Source organism: Mus caroli, chromosome 17, assembly GCF_900094665.2.
Source record: "Mus caroli chromosome 17, CAROLI_EIJ_v1.1, whole genome shotgun sequence".
Classification (NCBI taxonomy): Eukaryota; Metazoa; Chordata; class Mammalia; order Rodentia; family Muridae; genus Mus; species Mus caroli.
Genome location: NC_034586.1, coordinates 29,054,722 through 29,077,540, shown reverse-complemented (window position 1 = coordinate 29,077,540; position 22,819 = coordinate 29,054,722). Strand labels below are relative to the sequence as shown.

The window sequence follows — 22,819 nt, the reverse complement described above, 5'->3', positions numbered from 1 at the left end:
AGCTTCTGGCTATTATAAATAAGGCTGCTATGAACATAGTGGAGTATGTGTCCTTCTTACCGGTTGGAACATCTTCTGAGTATATTCCCAGGTGAGGTATTGCTGGATCCTCCTGTAGTACTATGTCCAGTTTTCTGAGGAACCGTCAGACTGATTTTCAGAATGGCTGTACAAGCTTGCAATCCCACCAGCAATGGAGGAGTGTTCCACATCCTCGCCAGCATCTGCTATCATCTGAATTTTTGATCTTAGCCATTCTGACTGTTGTGAGGTGGAAAGATCTCCCGTGCTCATGGATTGTCAGGATTAATAGAGTAAAAATGGCCATCTTGTCAAAAGCAATCTACAGATTCAGTGCAATCCCCATCAAAATTCCAACTCAATTCTTCACTGAGTTAAAAAGGGCAATTTGCAAATTCATCTGGAATAACAAAAAACCTAGGATAGCAAAAACTATTCTCAACAATAAAAGAACCTCTGGTGGAATCACCATGTCTGACATTAAGCTGTACTACAGAGCAATTGTGATAAAAACTGCATGGTACTGGTACAGTGACAGACAAGTAGACCAATGGAACAGAATTGAAGACCCAGAAATGAACCCACACACTTATGGTCACTTGTCTTTGACAATGGAGCTAAAACCATCCAGTGGAAAAAAGACAGCATTTTCAACAAATGGTGCTGGCACAACTAGCGGTTATCATGTAGAAGAATGCGAATTGATCCATTCCTATCTCCTTGTACTAAGGTCAAATCTAAGAGGATTAAGGAACTCCACATAAAACCAGAGACAATGAAACTTATAGAGGAAAAAGTGGGGAAGAGCCTCTAAGATATGGGCACAGGGGAAAAATTCCTGAACAGAACAGCAATGGCTTGTGCTATAAGATCAAGAATCGACAAATGGGACCTCATAAAATTGCAAAGCTTCTGTAAGGCAAAAGACACTGTCAATAAGACAAAAAGGCCACCAACAGAGTGGGAAAGGATTTTTACTAATCCTACATCAGATAGGGGACTAATATCCAATATATACAAAGAACTCAAGAAGCTGGACTCCAGAAAATCAAATAACCCCATTAAAAATGGGGCACAGAGCTAAACAAAGAATTCTCACCTGAGGAATACCGAATGGCTGAGAAGCACCTGAAAAAATGTTCAACATCCTTAATCATCAGGGAAATGCAAATTAAAACAACCCTGAGATGTTCATGTGTTTCTAAGTGTAAGACATTTCATGACCTTCATACTGGCTTCCATCATGTGTCTTACTTTCCTAGGCTTTCTCTTCCGTGTAAATTTGTTTTGTGGCTCTAAAAACATTAGAATGCAAGGAACCATTCCCCACCCTCCGTGCATTTATTGGGCCTTTCTACAGATTCCTGATCGCCCTGTTCAAAGGTGGTGTAAACTCTGAGCTTCACATGTACGGATCAATGAGAACTTCTCCATGCCAATGAGCACACGGTTGTCCCGTGGGCTCTGGCAATCAGACTCGGATCCTCAGGCTCTCTGGGATAGTTCTTTACTCACTAAGCCAATTTTACCCCAGAACATCTTGCTTGAAGAAAATATATTTTAAGGTACAAAATACAAAATCTGTGTAAGAAATTTTACTATTAGAAAATCCAAGAGTACCTAAAATTTAAGGAAACTGCCAATAAATTAAGAATAGTAAGAAAAATATAACCTACCATGTAAGGACAACTGAAAACATTAACCGTTAATAAGCAGCCTATTTTCAACTTCATATGACCCACAATTATGCAAAAACTACACATGAATTAAGTCTACCGGAATCTTATAATTCACTTAAGTTTCATGAATCAGTTTCACATGAAATGGGAAACACACTTGGCTTTCAGAAAAAGCCCATTGAACTAAGACCGATCACCATAACTCAGTAGCACACGCCTTTAATAGCATCCAGCCTAGTCTGCATTGTGAGAACTTATTTCAGTACCAAAAATTGATTTATCAAACTAAAAAACATCACTTCAATACATGTAGTGTATACTGTTGCTACTGTCATTCTTTGAGATAGGATTTTGTAACCTTGGTTTTCCAAACAGCAGAAATGATAGGCAAAATTCACAAATTCCACAAAATCAGACTTTCAAAGGGAAGCATTTATTTGGAGTGCTCAGTTTTCTTGCTTTTACAACACACAGGAGAGAATTCCCTTTCACCTTATTTGAGACAACATACAACTTACATTATTTTTAATGTTGAATTTTTTCATTGGTTGGAATGAGTTCTTAGCCCTCCCAGGTGTGTGCAAATCCACTGTATTCAATTTTGTCGTTTTCTAGCATCTCCTTCTCCAATGAGTAAATGGCATGAAGCAGGGACAGCAAGACTGCCCAGCAGGATAAGGTGCCTGTTTCAAAAGCAACCTGAGTTCCTTCTCAGGGCCTACAGAAAGAAAAGAACAGACCAGACCTCTGAAAGCTGTCCAATTCCACATGCACACTGGCATGTGGACACCATGCACACACACCTATGTAATGTTCATGAATTGTGTTCATAATTTATGTTAAATATAATTTTCAAAAAAAATGTGCCTTGGCACATGTAATGGAACTGGTTTTATCCAATATCACATTTCATGTGTCCAAATTGACACATTTTAAGGTCTGTTCCAGCTATTTCTTTCTGGATTTGTCTTTAATTACACCTATGAGACTGGAAAGATGGCTCAGAAGATGCTGCTCTCCGGAGGACCCAAGCGGGATTTGCAGCAGTCACATGGGAAACCTCACCCGCTCCTCTAACTGCAGCTCCAGGGGAATGTGATGCCTCTGCTGCTGCATGCTCCAGCCCTCACCCGCTCCTCTAACTGCAGCTCCAGGGGAATGTGATGCCTCTGCTGCTGCATGCTCCAGCCCTCACCGGCTCCTCTAACTGCAGCTCCAGGGGAATGTGATGCCTCTGCTGCTGCATGCTCCAGCCCTCACATGCACATACCCACACATAACTACAAATAACTACAAATAAAAGGCAACATTAAAATGATTTTAAAGCTAGGCAGCAGGGACGTGCACACTTTTAATCTCAACACTCGGGAGGCAGAGGCAGGGGATTTCTGAGTTTAAGGCCAGCCTGGTCTACAGAGTGAGTTGCAGGACAACCAAGGGGCTGCACAGTGAAACCCTGTCTCAAAACAAAACAAAACAAACAAAAAAACAAAATTTAAAAAAGGTATTTTAAATTATCCTATTTCTTTATACATCTATGTGAGGGTATGCATGCAAATGACAGCACATATGTACAAGTCTGAGGCAAACCTTGGAAACTCAGTCCTATCTCTTCACATGGGTTCTGAGGTTCCAACTATGGCTATCAAGCTTAGGGCAAGTGCTTTTATCCCTGAGCCATCTGACTGACCCTGCATACACTTTTCCTAACAGCAAGTTGATCAAAGATAATGCCACATGATCTATATGGTCTTCAGTTCTACCCACTGGGTTTCTTTTCAGCGTGAGCTCGTTCATGTTTGTGAAGGCATGTGGAGACCCTAAATGCTTTCCCACAATAATTACATATGTAAGGTTTTTCCCCAGTGTGAATTCTTTCATGGTCACGAAGGGATGTGGAAATCCTAAATGCTTTTCCACATTCCTTACATACATATGGTTTCTCTCCAGTGTGAATTCTTTCGTGATTATAACAAGCATCACGCTGGATGAAGGCTTTCCCACAATGCTTACAAATATAGGGTTTCTCTCCAGTGTGAATTCTCTCATGGTTGTTGAGATGACTGGCACGGAGGAATGCTTTTCCACAGTGCTTACAAACGTAGGGTTTCTCTCCAGTGTGAATTCTCTCGTGAATGTAACGAGCACTGGAATGGGTGAAGGCTTTGCCACAGTGCTTACAGAGATAAGGTTTCTCTCCAGTGTGAATTCTTTCATGCCTCCGGAACGATGTAGAGCATGAAAAGGCTTTCCCACACTGTGTGCACACATAGGGTTTCTCTCTAGTGTGAATCCTTTCATGACTGTACCAGCCGCTATAATGGGTGAAAGATTTTCCACAATGCTCACACGTGTAAGGTTTTTCTCCACTGTGAATTCTTTCATGGATCAGAAGGTCATAGGAACGAATGAAGGTTTTTCCACATTGCTTACATACATATGGCCTCTCCCCGCTATGGATTCTTTCATGGTTCTGAAGGGATGAGGAATATCTGAATGCCTTCCCACACTGCTTACATGTGTAACACTTTTCTTCAGGGTTAATTATTTCATGTTTAATAAGATGACTAGAATTAACCAAGGCTTCACCATACTGCTTACACACAAATGGTTCCTCTCCAATGGTGATTCTCTCATATATTTGACCGTAACTGTACCTCCAGAAGGCTTTCTCAACTTGCTTCCATTCATGGAGTTTATCTCCAGTGTGAATTTGCTCACAATACTGGTCAGAATTAAGACTCCTATAGGCTTCAGTAGATTGCTTATTTTGATAGGGTGTCTCTCGAGGAGGACTTTGCTTTGTCTGAAAGGACTCAGAATAAGTAGACTCTTTCCAACACTTCTCCACATATTCCTGAGACCCACAGGGTTTCTCTGCAGTTTCACATCTGAGGTGCACATATGAGAGGGAATGAACAAGGATGTCTCTAGCAAGCACACTGTTTTCACACACTGATAGTTCAGGAGGCGTGTCTCTATGAATGATACGCTCTGGAATCCGTTGCCGGGTTTCTCCGCACTGACTGACATCTCCATAGTCACAACTCCTCTCAACCACCAGAGTTCTGCAAAAATGGAGAAAAGCATAACTATACTTATACAGTCACTAAGAGAAGTGCTGAAGGCTAGATGCCGGGCCCCTGTTCTGATTCCGGGGCAGCAGGAGGAGGACAGCAAGTGTCAAGTCTACCTGGGCCATAGACAAAGAACCTGGAGGAGGGAGGACAAACGGCACGATTGATTTTGCTTCTATGAGAATTTGTAAATATAAATGAGCCAACTGAACATTCAACCCAGGTCCTGAAGAGAGCAGACACACATACAAAGTTCTTAAATATTACTGCTTTTAGGCATTTCACACATAACTATGTGTACCACAGTTAATGAAGTTGAATATTCATTGGAAAATGGCGTGCATCAAACATTATGGGTTTTAAAATAAATCCGTTACATGATTTATCGATACTAGGTTTTAATCTAAAACTGAAATTCATTTAACTGCACACACCTTATATTCAAAGCTGAAAGGTAACTTGATAAAATACACTAAATAATTTTCTGTATAAAGGACAATTTAGGCACAATGAAACATTAAAACTGATCGTACACAGGTTAATAATGTTGCACTATATTTTGGCAATATTCATACCCTACAGAGTTGTCATCCTCTATTCTGAATATTCCAGCTCAGTGCGCTTGGAAAGAATTTTTGAGATTAAATCAATTGCATCGAGATGTACTGAACCATTGGCTTGGTTCTCAGATTTCCTATCACTTGTAAATATTTGTAATAAATTTCTGTCTCTCTGGGCATTACCTCACATTTTTCCTGAGATTTTGGTAGTTGTCTTCAATATTTTCTTTTTCCTCTGTTTTCCCTAAAAAGCAAAACCAAAGAAATCGTTATGATTTCATTCAGTGTCACACAAAAACTTACTAACGTCTACATTTTGTTACTGTGCAATATGACCAGGAATATTATGGTCACCATCAAGCTCCCTTCCAGCAACCATACAAATGAACAAGAAGCAGCTGTTCTCTAACTGAATAAGTAAAGAACTCATAGTATATATATATTTTTTTTACCTATAGAGATCAGATTCATAAAGGTCTCCGTCATCACATCTCTGTACAGCTTCTTCTGACTGGAATCCAGCAGAGCCCACTCTCCTAGGCTGAAGTTCACAGCCACATCCTCAAAGGTCACAGGCTCCTGAAAGAGCCCACACGATAGCAAGTCAAAACTAACTGCCGACTTGACAGGATCTAGAGCCACACAGAAGATAAGGTGAATACTTGCAAGGAAAAGCAGACACGAACTGGCCACTTTGACAGGAGCTTACTTAGAATGTGAGAATGCTGAAAGAAACAGAAATTATCAAGGCCTGCTCACAAGGTTTCAAAGTGGAACAAGAATCCAGGAGAAAGGCTGTTTGTGATTTATTTTAACTAAAATTTGGCTTCATTCTGCCCAGAGCCTGAAACTTGAATGAAGTTAAATTTAAAGAAAATAAGATAATTTGACACAGAAAATTGAGTGTGAACAAGCTTAAAATTTGGGACAAGAAGGGTCCAGATAACAAAGCGGCCATGGTTAGCACTGAGCCAACAGTGAGGCATGCTCACACAGGGACTGTATAAGCCAAATGAGACTCCACTGACTTAGGCTATGCAATTAGCTCTCTGTGAATAATATACAATCAACCCCAGCATTCATCAGGAAACACATATTCCTGCTTTATGAAATGAAAACACTCCCCTATTACCACATTTCTATTCAAATAAATTCTGTAAGGCTTCAGGGCCATAAAATGATTTTTGGGTACATGCACAATAAGCAAATTATGTTTATAGAATAAATCTCTAGGGTTACCTCTATTACTTTATATTTATCATAACTGGACTAGCATCAAAACAAAACAAAAAAATCTGTAAATGACACACACCTTAGCGACTAAACTTCTTTTCAACTGCATACTTAAAAGAGGCCTCAAACAATAATTTGGACCCTTGAGTATTCCATCAGTTTATTGATGACTATGGTTACAAATGGATGATCAAACTAATCAATTTGGTTAAAAAAAAGTCATCAAAGGCTGAAGAGATAGCTCAACCATCAAAAGCTAATAAGCTCATAATGAAAAAGATAAGAAGTCATCAAGCTAAGGCCTCCCTGCCCTAAATAAAGAACAGAACGGCTAAGGACAGATGTGCGCTGCCAGCTGCTTCACCTGCCAGAGAGCACTGAAAGACAGAGAAAAGGAGAGCAACAGCTTTCTCTGTTCAAACACGAAGAAAGAAACATTGCCACTCCTCCCCTTAGGGTAGTCTCTGCTCTGTGGAGCTGCAAAACTGTTTCTAGTCACTTTGAATTTATTAAAAACAAAACAAAACAAAAAACAGTCTCTCGCTCTCTCTCCTTTTCATGTTTCCTTTGATTATATATTTGTTCATCTGAAGGGAATTCTGCTACATTTTGCTATCCCATAATTAAAATGCAGCTTCTCTAGATTCCCTGAAATTATTTCTGCTTTTTGGAGCAGACTTATCCCTACAACTGATTGAATTTTAAGAGTTATTCTGGGACCAGGCATGGTGGCACAGACCTTTAATTCCAGGACAGAGGAGGAAGAGGCAGGTGATTTCTGTGAGTTCAGGGCCAGCCTGATCTACAGAGTGAGTTCCAGGATAGCCAGGGCTGCACAGAGAAACCTTGTCTCAAAAAACAAAAATTCTTTCCATCTTTGCTTTTTTTTTTTAGTTTCACATCTGTTTAGATTATAAAGTGTCTCCTCCTATAACTAAAACATTAAAACATCTATAATCTTGTGCTGTGATTTCACAGAGGCAACCCAGGTGACTGTGAGAAAGATATAAATCAAGGAGGGAAGTGGAGTCAGCAGGTACCTCCCTGTCTAAGGACTGGAAGAGTCTCACAGCAAGCCAAATGAATCTGATGCCTTAATCAAGAAACCTTATAACAGGATAAACTCTCCTGCCTCCTAATAGTGTCTCTGCTCTCTGGACCAAAGCTGAACTCTGTGGCTACTTTTATTTTAATTGCTTTCCCAGTCTTGCTCTCCTTTCTCTTGTTCTGTTCTCATGTGTGTCCAGCATGCCACTGATAAGAGTTGTTCTGATGCTCCAGTTGGGGGCAATCAGGACACACACACACTCACCAATCTCTGTGGGTCGATAACTTGTGACAAAGGATTAGAGAGCTGACTGTATCAAATCTTTGGGAGATGAGGAGGAAAAAATGGTTGTGAGATTGGAAGACACCAGGCAACCACTCCCAAAGTATGCTAGCAAGTTTATGTCAACTTGACACAAGCTGGAGTCAATGAGGGACCTCGATTGAGAAACGTAAGATAGCGTGGTGCTTCTCTGTGGGCTGGTCATCCTGGGGGGCTCTACGGAAACAGGCTGAGCAAGCCATTAAAGTAAACCAGTAAGCAGCATCCCACCATGGCCTCTAAGACAACGCCTGCATCCAGCTTCTCACCTGGTTTGAGTGGCTGACTTGGCCTTCGGTGAACTGTGCTTTGGGATATGGAAGCCATACTAACCCTTGCCTCCCCAGCCTGCTTCTGGGCATGGTGTTTCCTCACAGCAATAAGAACCCTAAGCAAGACAAAAGACAAGACTGCTCTCCTAAGCCCCATCCTCCAGGAAGCAAAGCCCCTGTCTGGGGATTCTTGGATCCCTTCCTTTCTGTCTTAGTTAGGGGTTTCCATTGCTGTGAAGAGACATCAGGAGCAGGGCAACTCTTAGAAAGGACAGCATTTCGTTGAGGCTTACAGTTTCAGATGCTTAGTCCAGTATCATCATGGCAGCAAGGAGAGATTGTGTACCACACTGGACATAGCTTTAGCACATATGACCTCAAAGCGTACCCCCACAGTGACACACTTCTTCCAACAAGGCCACACCTCCTATCAGTGCCACTCCACACGAGTCTATGGAGGCCATTCCTACCAAGCCACCCCACGTCCCTCGACTTTTCCTTTCCCTACCAAGCTTTGCTTGGACCTTTAAAGCTCGTTGTCTTTCTCAGTGTGGAGGCTCTAAGAATGAGGAGCCATCAGGACATCTGCTACTAAAAGGCTACCACGGCTAATACATTCTCTAGAGAACAAGGGCTCAGATTTTCTGTCTTTTCCGTATCATAAGCCAGCATATATTCTACCACTTGATTAGTGAAAAATAAACATCTTGTAAATCTCCATTCTCTGACTTCCTACTGAAACCCTGAGGGAAAAGGTATTCTAGGAGCAATGCATTTTACTGACTTACTAGACAGGCAGCCTTGCCTGCCAGGACACGCCCCCCTGTTTTTGTTTTTAGATTTTTACTTTACTTTTAATTGTGTACAGATGATATGTCTGTGTCTATGTGAATACGTACACATGAATATAGTGTCTAGAGGTCAGGAGATGTCATCTGATGCCCTGCTACTGGAGTTACAGAGGGTTGTAGGTGCTAGGAATAGAACTTGGGTCCTCTCCAAGATGACCTCTTAACCCCTGAGCCATCTCCCTCTAGCCCCTACCCCATAGTTACAATGACCATAAGCCTATACTCCTAACCATGGATACAACCTTTCCACCAACTCTCATTCAGGCAATGACCCAATCCATGAGACAGCGCCTTTCACAATGCATCTGCTGTGGGATTATGTGCTTCACCGGGAGCTTGGACAAAAGCCACTGTCTGCAAGTCAGAAAGTTGTGACTGCAGTCACAAAAGGACAGATCATGGAGGAACTCACAAAGAGATATGGAAATATCACAAAACAACTACGGCATGTATTCCAGGCAAGACACCTGAAGATGCTCAGCATCCAAAGCAGAGACTACATGGAGATGTCCCAGAATCTCTATTCTGATAGTCCCTCTTTGAGGCGAAATCACCCATTTCAGAGGAAACTGCCAATGGTTCTCCATTTCCTCCTTCCTGTTACAGGTTACCACGGGAAACACCTTGTCTGTGGTACCAAATTTCCTCCACCTGCCCAAAGCCTCAGTGTACTGGTCATCACTAGCAAAAGTCTGACCCAGACAAAGGGTGTCATATTTTAACACTGCCTAGACCCAGCACAAACTGGGGCCCACGAAGACATCATACCACAGTAGCAGCCTCAAACTACAGTACTATATTTTCCCTCGATCTTTTCTGTAGAAGACAAGGAAAATGGTGAGCTTCCCTATGTTCAGGCCATCAGGGTTCTCTACCAAGACTCCTCCACTTAGCAAGGAATCAGGGGAGCCTAAAGAGAAGGGAACTCCAGACTTGATACTGTGGATGATCCATTCCTGAGTGCTCATCTGTGTCTCTATGGGAAACACCTTACCATCCTACACTAATGCTTCATCAGTCCGAAAGCCGCACGTCAATCAGACAATATCTGAGACCTACTCTGACTTCTCTGTTGTGCTGTCCCCCTTCCTACCCGATGTTTTCAGTATTCCTAGGTTAAAAACGGATGCCTGACTCAGTTTACAACAGTAAAGTTTTCTTAAATACCTTCTTGCACTGAATGTCTGCACTTAGTAACAATTTCCCCCAAACTGGCTCAAAGAACAAGGATTTTTGTTTGATCCTTTTACTAAGTGAGCCAAGACTTCATGATCGAACTTTATCCAAATGCTCAGTTTATATATTTATATTTTTCACTCAGACAGTCCCACATGCTGGCTAACCAGAAGGATAGGAAGAATTCCGTTACAAAGAAATGTTCCTATATTTCTGCTGAATCACAAATATTTTAATCTACTTTCAAAATTTGGCCAATTACTCAATACTCTGTGTCTATGATCGTCAGTCCTTTAGATCCAGGCTCAATTCTCAACACCCACATGTCAGTTAACAACTGTCTATAACTCCAGTTCCAAGATCTGATATTCTCACACAGACAGACATGTAGGCAAAACACCAATGCACAGAAAAAAAACAAAATAAAATTTTTTTTAAAAATAATAAAAATTTTAAAGAGAGTAAAGCTCTTGGTTTTTATAGTCAAAGACACTCATTAGTTTTCCAAAATCTAAGATCTACATATTTTTTTAATCCATGACATCCTTCTAAAATAATACTAGATATCACTCACACACGCATCACCACCACCACCACCACCAAAATCAAATATAAAAACTAAAATATGGTGACATATTCCTTTAGTCCCAGCCCTGGAAGGCAGAGGTAGGTAGATCTCTATGAGTTCAAAGCCAGTCTTTTCTACATAGTGAGTTCCAGGACAGCCAGAGCTACACAGCAAGACCTTGTCTCAGAAAAAATGGAGGAGGAGGTGGAGGAGGAGAGGGGAAGAAGAGGAGGGAGAGGAGGATGACGATGACAACCACCTCCACCACCATCATCACCACCACCACCACCACCACCACCACCACCACCATACACCTGGGGCTCTCTTTGCCTTGGGCTGTGCATACATCCCTATCAGTCCTAGTTTGTTTTCCATTGCGGTAATAAAGAACTGACCCCCCCAAAAAAAATCAACTTGGGGGAGAAAAGATTTCCTTGGCTTCCACGCTCTGGCCAACAGTAGGAACAATAGTTACATGAAGGTACGAGCCTACCCATCAAATATTCCAAAGTGTAAAGATACAAATTCATGTGAAAGAAGAAACCCTGAACTGAGACTCCAGCAAAGCGGGGTCTCTGGGGAAGAGTTTGTTTCCATGGGGTTGTTCCCCACATGTGTTCCACACAGAAGCTGATAATACTGTGGTCCAAGTGGGTCAGGTTCCATCCAGAGATGAAAGACGTAGTTACAACTGAGTCATCTAAGTGGTGCTAGCACCACTTAGGGGGTGGGAGCATGAAGAATGCAAGACTGAGGGATCTAGCACCATAGATCCAGAGAGCCACCAAGGACAAACATGGGACACAGTAAAGATGAAGTCCAAGTTGCAATGGAGACCTCAAGATGATGGAGAGAGTAGCCATACCACGAGATGTCCACTGCATATAAAAAAACAGGAAAGAGGATTTTTTTTTTTGGCTTTTTTTTTTTAAAAAAGATTTATTTATTATATGTACATACTCTGTAGCTGTCTTCAGACACACCAGAAGAGGGCATCAGATCTCATTACAGGTTGTAAGCCACCATGTCGTTGCTGGGATTTGAACTCAGGACCTTTGGAAGAGCAGTGAGTGCTCTTAACCACTGAGTCATCTCTCCAGTCCTGGAAAGAGATTTTCTGTGCTATTTGCAACACATCCTAAAGAAAGCCTATCTAAGCCCTTTAGAATTGAGACAATTCTATTAGAGGCATCCTAGGTGCGAGTTAAAGAGCCTCAGGATTTACTGAGTTCCCCCACTGGATTCTGTTCTTGCTTTAGTGCAATCGGTCCTTGGAAATACTTTCCTTCTGAAAAATCTTCAAACTATACTATCCCTCAAGTTCAAGGTCACCTTCAGCTATATACTTACTTCTAAGACAAACTGATACATAATAACTTGCCTCTCTTAAACCACACATACAAGAAAACCAGGCAGAGATAGCACATGGCAATACAAAGTATCACTCACACTTAACAGGAATCAGTTTTTTAAATGTACTACACTCAAACTCAAAAATGTTTTCTTTTTTTCTTTTCTTTTCCTTCTTTCATTTCTTTCTTTCTTTCTTTCTTTCTTTCTCTCTCTCTCTTTTTTTTTGAAGCAAAGTTGTTTTTCACTAAGAATACATTTTTTGTTTTGTTTTTTGAGAGGGGCTTCGGTAGCCTAGGGTCGATGAAGATAACCTTGAACTCCTGATCTTCTAGCCCTGCCTCCTAAAGTCTGGGATTGCAGGCCAGGCGAGGCATTATCCACTTGCTTTCAAACTCTGGATGTCATATAACACCCCCTGTTGATAGCAGGCAAGCATCTCTTGCTTGCATTGCTCATCGGATCTCTGGATGATCTGAGATAAAAGCTGGATGAGGCAGAGCTTCTCCCTCTGCAGAGCTTTGCCATCTAAACTCCCAGGAAGACATTTGTCAAGGATCTCGGTTTAGGACTTTGTTTGGCTATAAAAGTGTGTAGAACCTCTTTAATGATGGGACACGTTATCCACAAAAACTTGGGTTGCTTCAGGGCAGATGTCACTCATTTAGCTCAGAATAAGCCGCCTCGTTACTTCCTCCAAGGCAGCATTCTGAACTTGAGCTTTGCCAAAAGTCAGAGAAGTAATCGGTAACATTCTTAAGTAGCCAGTGTCTCTCTGCCACGTGCAAGAAGTTTCAGAGCTTTAGTCCATTGTTAGAGTGGGCAGCATTGTTAGAGTGGTGGCACACAGGCAGACGTGGTGCTGGAGAGATAGCTGAGAACTCTACATGCAGATACACAGGCAGCAGGAAAAGTCAAAAACAGTTTCAACCATTTCAAGGAAAAAAATAAATGGTGCCTTTGTGTCAGGCTGACCATCCCCGACTTTCTTGATGGTCAGAGATTACTATCTACACAGAACCAGTAGTTGAAGGCAAAAACACCAAAGATTTAATATTTCTTCCAAGAACTGTATTCCAATTAAAGACTGGTTGACGAACTCTCCTAATTCTTTCTGTTCGGAGAAACCCACCAAGAAAACCAAATTACAGACAGCTACATGAATCCCTTCCCGCAGGCTTTCCCCGCATTTTTCCATATTTCCACTTTTAACTATTTTGACCAGTATTATTATTCAAAAGAGAGCTCAAAAGAGAGGTTGAAATAGATTTCCAAAGGAGAAAAATGCCCTCTACACAACAAGGAGCCTTTGCCTAACCTAAATAAAGCCTAGGGTTCAACTGGCTCTACTGTAAGGTAACAGTTGTCTGAATCCAGGCATCTCAAGGACAGCTTCACTATCTTGCTGACAGAAACAAACTGAGTCCATGTTCCCAGGCCCAGGAACCAGCTCCTTTGTCCCTCATCATTTTGAGTTACTCACCAAATGTCCAGGATGAGGCCTGACCACCAAGATTCTGAGAAAAAAGCCTTGAAACCAGGTGGCTCAGGGGAGGCTTCATCACCCATGATTCCTGTGACAAGCCGCAGGAGTCATCAAAATCACATTGGCGACTCCCTTGCCCAACCCCTTGTGTCAAAATACGATTGGACAACGCTACAGCCCACTTCACTCCCCTTTGCTCTGAGGTCTCATCCTAAATATGCTGTGCAATTTTCCTTCCAGGACGGGGTCTATGCTATTGTCCCTGACCGGTCAGGTTTTTCTGCTTAATTAAAATAAAGATCTTGCTTTGCTGGACTCTTGTGCCTGCTTGTGTTGTTTTGTTTTAGGGGGACCCCCAACAGCAGAAAAAAAAAAGAAAAAGAAAGAAAAACACACCGTGATCATAGAGGAAAACTAAAGCAGGGCAAACGAAAGTGCAAGGGCAGAAAGACCCGCAACAGCGCTCACACACCCTCTGTCGTTCAAAACGCAGTTTGGGTTCAGCATCACCAATCTACCAGCGCTGCAAATTCTGCAGAGGTGCAAGTTCGAGGCATGGACCCACACTGAAAGGACTGGCATGAAACCGCTTCGTAGCGAAGGGGCAGAACTGGACGCTGGTCTCCTGGCAGTGTCACAGATCTGCCATCCTCGAAGCCAGGTGCCCGTGACACACTCACCATTCTCTGCTTTTGATGCATACTGTGTCCTCTCCAAGGAGCCTGCAATCGGAAGAAGTGACAGTAACCGAAGAGTTGCCACGACTCTTCCCGCAGCTGCACCGGCTTCAAGATGGTAGTAAGTGAGGTACCCTTCGATTATCTGCGCTTCTTATTGGACAGGGGAATAACAACGCTGTTGATTGGTGAATATCTCTCCCTGCCTCCTACGAGCTTAATTAAAAAGAAATCAGCCTTTCTGAGTACCGCTGCAGCTAAAATCACAGTTGTCACTCATGACCCTTTTAGCTTGCTCTTCACTAGAACAAACCTGGCCCAACCTGAAGCTTTGTGGCATTTAAGGAAACATTCAGCAGGATTCTTAGTGCATGCGTTTTCCAACTACACACCCTATCCCCTAAAGAACTAATGCTACAGCTTTACAGTGGAGCCTCTAGTCTCAGTACCCCAAGGAGAAAACCCAAGACATGTCCTTAGGAAGAGTCCCTATGTCAATCTGGGGGCATAGGAAAACAAGGAGGACCTGACATGCAAGCTCAAGATTTGGGGAGGTTAAGGTAAAGCTTTCGCAAACCTTGTGTTTCAATCTACCCGTTTTCTGCCAAGAAAATTAAAACATATCAACAATGAATTCAATTATAAAATGTCTGGAGAAAAATGGAATTGCACGCCCGAAGTTTTCTACAAAGGATTCAACAGGTCTGAAAAGCAGCCTTTGAACGTCAGACAAAAAGGTTTCTTTGCCCAAGGAAATCCTCTATATTAAGGAATGTAAAATAGTCTCAACCTTCCAGATCACACTGATTTTGGACCAAGTGGATCTGTTAGGTTCGGGGAGAAGCCAAGAAAATTGACTTCAAAGACAGCAGCTTAAAATGAAAGTTTTATTCTCTGAGCACACAAAGAGGTAGCCAGCTCGGGATCTCTACTGCATCCCTGAAGGGAAATAATATAAACTATTAAAGGATGAAACCACAAGTTCAGGGGGAAGCGGAGTGGGCTGTAGCATTGTCCACTCATATGTTTTTTTTTTTTTTAAGATGTATTTATTTATTAAACGTAAGTACATTGTAGCTGTCTTCAGACACTCCAGAAGAGGGCGCCAGATCTCCTTAAGGATGGTTGTGAGCCACCATGTGGTTGCTGGGAATTGAACTCAGGATCTTCAGAAGAGCAGTCAGTGCTCTTAACCGCTGTGCCATCTCTCCAGCCTGTCCACTCATATTTTGACACAATGGGTTGAACAAAGGAGTTTCCATTGCGGTTCTCCCCCTGACTGGGAGCAGTCAGTCAGGAAGGTGACACACATTGGTGACTGGGCCTTATCTGGGACCACCCAGTTTCAATGTCCTTGAGTATGAGCTTTGGTGGCCAGGCCCCATCCTGGACACCTGGCCTGTAACTCAAAATAAGGGTGCAAAGGGGTAGGAAAGCTGCATGTCATCAGTTAGGTCATGACAGGCAACCAGATTTATAGATTTATGGCATGTGTACCTTAGTTTCCTTAACAGGCAACTTCTTTTTTTAATATTCTTTACTGGTTATCAGACAAGCAAGAAGCATATGAAACAACAGAATCAGAGTTGGTTCCTGGGCCTGGGAACATGAACTCAGTTTGACCCAACCAGTAAGATGGAGAAGTTGTCCTTAAGACTACTGGACTCAGACAATTGTCTCCTTACAGGTCATTCCCTAGTAAGGAGCCAGAGACACCGAACATTCACTCTGAAAGCTCTCCATGTCTTCCACTACTTCCTCTACCAGGAGGCTGACCTTCCAATACCTTAAGAGTCACAAGCGGGAAAGTGTCATCCACACTAATTATGGGTTTTGCCTTTGGCTTAGATTTTTCAAGACAGGGTTTTGATATACAGCCTTGCCTGTCCTGGAACTCACTTTGTAGACCAGGCTGGCCTTGAACTCAGAGATCTGCCTGCCTCTGCCTCCCAAGTGCTGGGATTAAAGGCATGTGCTACCACTGTGTAGCTTAGGCCTGATTTTAGTGGAAATGCTTTGAGTTTCTAAAAGTTTAGGATGATGTTGACTGTGTGCTTGCTGTAAATTGCTTTGATCATATTGAGGTAAGTCCCTTAAATCTCTCGTCTCTCCAGAACTTTTATCATTGAGTTTTGAATTGTATCAAACTCCTTTTGTGCACCTAATAAGATAATCATGTGGGGTTTGTGTTTTGGTCTGTTTATGTGTTGGAATGCATTTGTTGGTTTACATATCTGTAAACCATCTCTGAGATGAAGCCAACTCAATCATGGTGAACAACCTATTTGATGAACTTAATTAAATTAAGCTTACAAAACCTTATTGAAAAAAATGCATCTGTATTCATAAGGGATATTGATCTGCAATTTTTAATTGGATCTTTGTGCAGTTTTGGTATCAGTGAAACAGTATCAGCTTCACAAAAAATATTAGGAAATGTCCCGTCAGTTTCTATTTTGTAGAGTAATTTGGGGAGTACCACTGTTACCTTTTCTTTGAAAGAATAGTAGAATTTCTCACTGCATCCATCCAGCCCTGAGCCTTTCTTGGTTGTGAGATGTTTAATTACAGCTTCTATCTTACTACTTACTATCTTACTAAAGGCCTGTGGGTGGGGCCTAAAGTCGGTGGGCGTGGCCTAACGGCCTGGGGGCGGTGTTTAAATTGCAGCAGCCTACAAAATGGAAAAATACATCCATCAGAAGGTATGTGTATAGACTATATAAAGAACTAAAAAACAAACAGTAACAACAATAAAAAACCAACCCTGAACATCAAGAAAACAACGTAATTAAAAATAATATACAGAACTGCGCAGGGTGGTCTCATAAAATGAAAATCAAATGGCTCAAAACAACTAAAAGAAATATTCTTAGCTATCAGAGAAATACAAATTAAAACCACTTTAGGATTTCATCTTGCCACAGTCAAAATGGCAAAGATCAATAAAACAAATGTCAGCACATGGTAGCAAAGATGTGGGGAAATGGAATATATATTCATTGCTGGTAGGCATGCAAACTTGTGCAGTCACCGTGTAAATCAGCATTGAGTTTTTTCAGGAAGCTGAGACTCAATCTATCCCAATATCCAGTTATGCCATTCTTGAACATATATGCATAGGATTCTATATTTTCTACAGAGATAATTGCTCATCCCTGCTCATTGCTGCTGTATTGATAATAGCCATAAACTGGAAATAGCCCAGATGTCAAATAACTCATGAATTAATCATGAAAATGTAATATGTTTACACAATTCAATATTATTCAGTTGATAAGAAAAATTATAATTCTTCCAGCCCACACCTCCACATACAATCGAGGATCGGCATTCCACTTACCTGCCTCTAGGGGAGCTGTGCTAACACGAGACACACAGGTGAGACACCCATGCCCCAACACCCCCCACCCAGACTTCAGCAAGCCCAGCACCCATTAGATCTGCCCCACCCTGTGAGAACTTTGTCTACCTTCCACCCCACACCACCACCTGCAATCAAGAATGTGCAAGGCCTGCAACTATCTGAGACAACCAGTCCCAGAGGCTTATCCAGGCCAACCAACACCAGAAACAACCAGATGGCAAAAGACAAGTGCAAGAACATAATCAACAGAAGACAATAATATATTCAGAACCCAGCTCTCCTACTACAGCAAGCCCTGGATATCCTAACACACCTGAAGAGCAAGACCATGTCCTTAAATCTCACCTCATGAAGATGATAGAGGCCTTTAAAGAATATATAAATAAATAAATCCCTTAAAGAAAAAGAAAACACAATCAAACAGGTAGAAGCCTTAAAGAGTAAACAAATACACCCCTTAAAGAAATACAGGAAAATACAATCAAACAACTCAAGGAAATGAATAAAACAGTCCAAGACCTAAAGATGGAAATGAAAAACCTAGGAAAGAGAACAGGAACTACAGACATAAGCATCATCAACAGAATACAAGAGACAGAAGAGAGAATCTCAGGCATGGAGATACCATAGAAGAAATTGATACATCAGTCAAAGAAATCGCTAAATGTAAAAAGTTTCTAACTCAAAACATCCAGAAAATTTGGGACACTAGGAAAAGACCAAAACCTAAGAATAATAAGAATAGAAGACGGTAAAGATTCCTAGTTCAGATAGCCAGAAAGTATCTTCGACAAAATTATAGAAGGAAACTTTCCTAACCTAAAGAAAGAGATGGCTACAAACAGACAAGAAGCTTACAGAACCCCAGATATATTGGATCAGGCAAGAAATTCCTCCTGCCACATAATAATCAAAATACTAAATGTACAGAACAAAGAAAGAATATTAAAAGTAATATAATATAAAAATAAACATATAAAGGCAGGCCTATTGGAATTACACCTGACTTCTCAGAGACTCTAAAACCCAGAAGATCCTGGACAGATGTCTCGCAGACCCTAAGAGAACACAGACCACAGATGCCAGCCCAGAATAATATATCCAGTAAAACTTTTAATCACCATAGATGGAGAAATCAAAATATTCCATGACAAAACCAAATTTGCACAATATCTTTCTACTAAGGCAGCCCTACAGAGGATACTAGAAAGAAAACTCCAACACAAGGACACTAACCACACCTAGGCAAACACAAAAAAATTGAACATCTCACAAAAACCCCAAAAGGATAGAATCATACACACATAATATCACCTCCAGCCAAAAAAAAAAAAAAAATAGCAGGAACTAACAATCATCTGTCTTTAATATCTCTCAACATCAATGGACTCGATTCCCCACAGGCTAACAGACTGAAAATATAAACAGAAGTCATCATTCTGCTACATACAAGATACACACCTCCACAACAAAGACAGATGCTACCTCAGAATAAAGGGCTGAAAAAGGGTTTCCAAGCAAATGGACACAAGAAACAAGCCAATCTAATATCTAATAAAATAGAGTTTCAACCAAACGTAACCAAAAGAGAATGGGGAAGAACACTTCATACTCATCAGAGAAAAAATCTACTAAGATGAAGTCTCAATTCTGAACATCTATGCCACTAATGCAAGGGCACCTACATTTGTTATATAGGTATATTACTAAAGCTCAAATCACACATTGAACCACACACAATAATAGTAGTGAGGGACTTCAACACTTCATTCTCACCAGTGGACAGGTTTATCAAAAAGAAACTAAAAAAGAAAACACTGAAACTGACAGATGTTATGAACCAAATGGGTCTAATAGATACCTGCAGAACCTTTCACACACCGTATATATCTTCATCTCAGCACTACACAATACCTTCTCCAAAAATTGACCATATAATTGGGTACAAAGCAAGCCTCCACAAATACAAGAAGATTGAAATAACCCCTTGCGTCTTATCAGATCAACATGGATTAAAGGCAGGACTTCAACAACAAGAGAAACAACAGAAAAGTCCACATACTCAGGGAAACTGAACAACTCTCTACTCAATGATCACTTGGTCGTGGAAGACACAAGGAAAAAAATTAGACCTTTCTAGAATTTAATGAAAATGAAGGCACAACATACCCAAACGTATGGGACAAAATGAAAGCAGTGCTAAGAGGAAAAGAAAATTCATAGCACTAAGTGCCTTCATAAGGAAATTGGAGAGATCTAATACTACCAACCCAACAGCATACCTGAAGCTCTAGGACAAAAAGAAGCAGACACACCCAAAGGAGTAGATGGCAGGAAATAGTCAAACTCAGGACTGAAATTGATCAATTAGAAACAAAGAGAACCATACATAGAATCAACAAAACCAAGAGCTGGTTCTTGATAGACAAGATATACAAGTCCTTAGCCCATCTAACTAAAGGCACAGAGACAGTATCCAAATTAACAAAACCAGAAATGAAAAGGGAAACATAACAACATACACTGAGGACATTTTAAAAAATCATCAGTCTTTACTTCAAAAGCCTGTACTCCACAAAATTGGAAAATCGAAATAAAATGGATGATTTTCTAGACAGATACCACTTACCAAAGTCAAATCAAGATCAAGTGAAATATATAAACAGTCCTATAAGCCCTAAGGAAATAGAAGAAGTCATTAAAAGTCTCCCAACCAAAAGAAACCCAAGACCAGATAATTTTAGTGCAGAATTCTACCAGACTCTCAAAGAAAAGCTAATACCAATACTTCTCAAATGGTTCCACAAATTAGAACCAGAAGGAACACTACCTAATTCATTCTATGAAGCCACAGTCACCCTGACACCCAAACCACACAAAGACACAACAAAGAAAGATTACTTCAGACCAATTTTACTTACAAACATTGATGCAAAAATAATAAAATTCTTGCAAACCGAATTCAAGAACACATCAAAAACATCATTCCCCAAGATCAAGTGGACTTCATCCCAAGTTGATTAAACTTGCAAGTCTGTTCTAACCTCACCCCCTGTGGGTACCTGGGATTGAACTCAGGTCATCAGGCTAGACAATACACCTCTTTATCTACCAGTGGTTCACAACTTTCCTAATGCTACAACCCTTTAATATAATCCCTTATTTTGTGATGAACGGGTGTATCCCTGTTGTGGATAAGCCTGGTGTTGTTTGTAGTTTGATACTAATTCTGCTCTCCTGGGAGGGGTTGTGGACAAGGAGTGAGTCATGTACTCAGGTGACTTCTTGTGAACCAATCCCCTAATGAATAAAGGAGCCAATCACTGGGCAAGTAGGTGGGACTTCCAGGTTGGACAGAGGAAGAAAAGGAGGAGAAGTTAGGGCCTTTTGGAATGGAGGTAGCACAAGGGTAAGATGTAGCTGCTAGAGTTTCCCTGGTATCATGGTGACTCCTTACAGATTCGCCACCAAGGCTTAAAAGGCTTATAAGATTAGGTTTTAGTTGTTGCTACCAGAGCTTAGTTTGTATAGTGTTTCTGAGCTTGGTTTGTGTAGTGTTTTTCTTTGACTCGCCTAGGTTCCAGAGAGAAAGGTATGGCAGCAAAGTGTGGGTTTGACTGATGTGCATCACAAAGGCCATGGGGGCTTTGAAGCATGGGGCTGACCAGTGGGAACCTAGCAAGCTGAGTGGAGAGATTTTGGGATTCTGAGTCAGAGTCTCCACGAGATAAAAACAGGTCAGCCATTGCCCACCAGTGCATGGTGGCCAGCCCCATGGAGCAGAGAGTAGCCCAACAGGACCACACCAGGACAGAGAGTGGCTGGTAGTAGCGTGGGAAGTCTGCCAGTCCTCAAGATATGGGACTCCACATCGCATGCATACATTTTTTGCAATCTACTTTTAATAAAGTTTCAACTCTCCTCTAGCCTACTACCCAGCAGAGATAGTGGAAAAGTTATTAGGGGTAGTGGACCTGTTCAGTAATAGTTCTTTGGTGGTGAGCTTGATATTCTTTGGCAGTAGTTGAGTCCTGTCACCAAATACAACTCAACCACTGCAGACCAATCCTCAAGGCAGGCAAATACCACATGCAAAACAGCAACTTCAGTCCAATCCTCTAGGTAGGCAGACACCAGGCATGAACTAGCAGCTGTAGTTCAATCCTGAAGAAACCAAAAGGCTCAACAGACCTGAGGCAAGGCTAAGCTGCCACAGGACCCTCATAAGCAGTTCTTGAGTGTCTCACAATGTCGGCATTAACCAAAAGTTGAGCTCAACAAGGCTATGTAAGGTGAACCAATACATGAGTGCTGTTAGCAAAGAATTGTAAGGCAGAGCAAACCAAACCAATGCTCAGTGTTTGTCTCCCACTGTCTGTGGGGTCATATTTATACTCCTTCCTCATGAGTCCTTTCATGTGTTTGCTATATCAAAACGTCTTTTCACCTGTGTTCCCAAGCAAAACATCATTTGACATAATTGACTTCCCCAAAAAACTAGAAGATTCCACTTCACCACATGACCTAAGGTGATATGCAGGCTGGAGAGGGGACTGGCCCTCCTTTGTTTGAGTTTGTTTGTTTGCTTGTTTAATATATATGGGTACACTGTAGCTGAACAGATGGTTGTGAACCTTCATGTAGTTGTTGGGAATTGAATTCTTAGGATCTCTGCTCACTCCCGTCAACCCCACTCACTCCAGCCCAAAGATTTATTTATTATTATGCATAAGTACACTGTAGCTATCTTCAGACAAGCCAGAAGAGGGTGTCAGATCTCATTACGGGTGGTTGTGAGCCACCATGTGGTTGCTAGGATTTGAACATGGGGCCTTCAGAAGAGCAGTCAGTGCTCTTACCCGCTGAGCCATCTCGCCAGTCCTATTTATTTATTTATTTTACATTTTTTATTGGATATTTTCTTCATTTACATTTCAAATGTTATTCCCTTTCCTGGTTTTCCCCCCTCCTGGAACCTCCCCAAGCTCCCCCTTCCCCCCTCCACCTATTTCTATGAGGGTGTACCCCTTTCTAAGAAGGACTGAAGCACCCACACATTGCTCTTCCTTCTTCTTGAGCTTCATATGGTCTGTGAATTGTATCTTGGGTATTTCAAGGTTTGGGGGCTAATAT

The 22,819-nt window shown here is 41.5% G+C and overlaps 1 protein-coding gene across 1 annotated transcript; it reads right to left on the bottom strand.

The window, feature by feature from the left end:
• Positions 1-3,146: 3,146 nt before the first annotated feature.
• Positions 3,147-14,428, bottom strand: LOC110312369 (zinc finger protein 14-like). The gene is made up of 4 exons (XM_021185917.2): positions 14,323-14,428; positions 5,790-5,916; positions 5,521-5,581; positions 3,147-4,768 (listed from the first exon to the last, which is right to left on the bottom strand). The coding sequence occupies exons 1-4, from the start codon at positions 14,341-14,343 to the stop codon at positions 3,460-3,462; spliced, it is 1,518 nt and encodes a 505-aa protein (XP_021041576.1). The 5' UTR covers positions 14,344-14,428; the 3' UTR covers positions 3,147-3,459.
• Between the last annotated feature and the right edge of the window lie 8,391 nt (positions 14,429-22,819).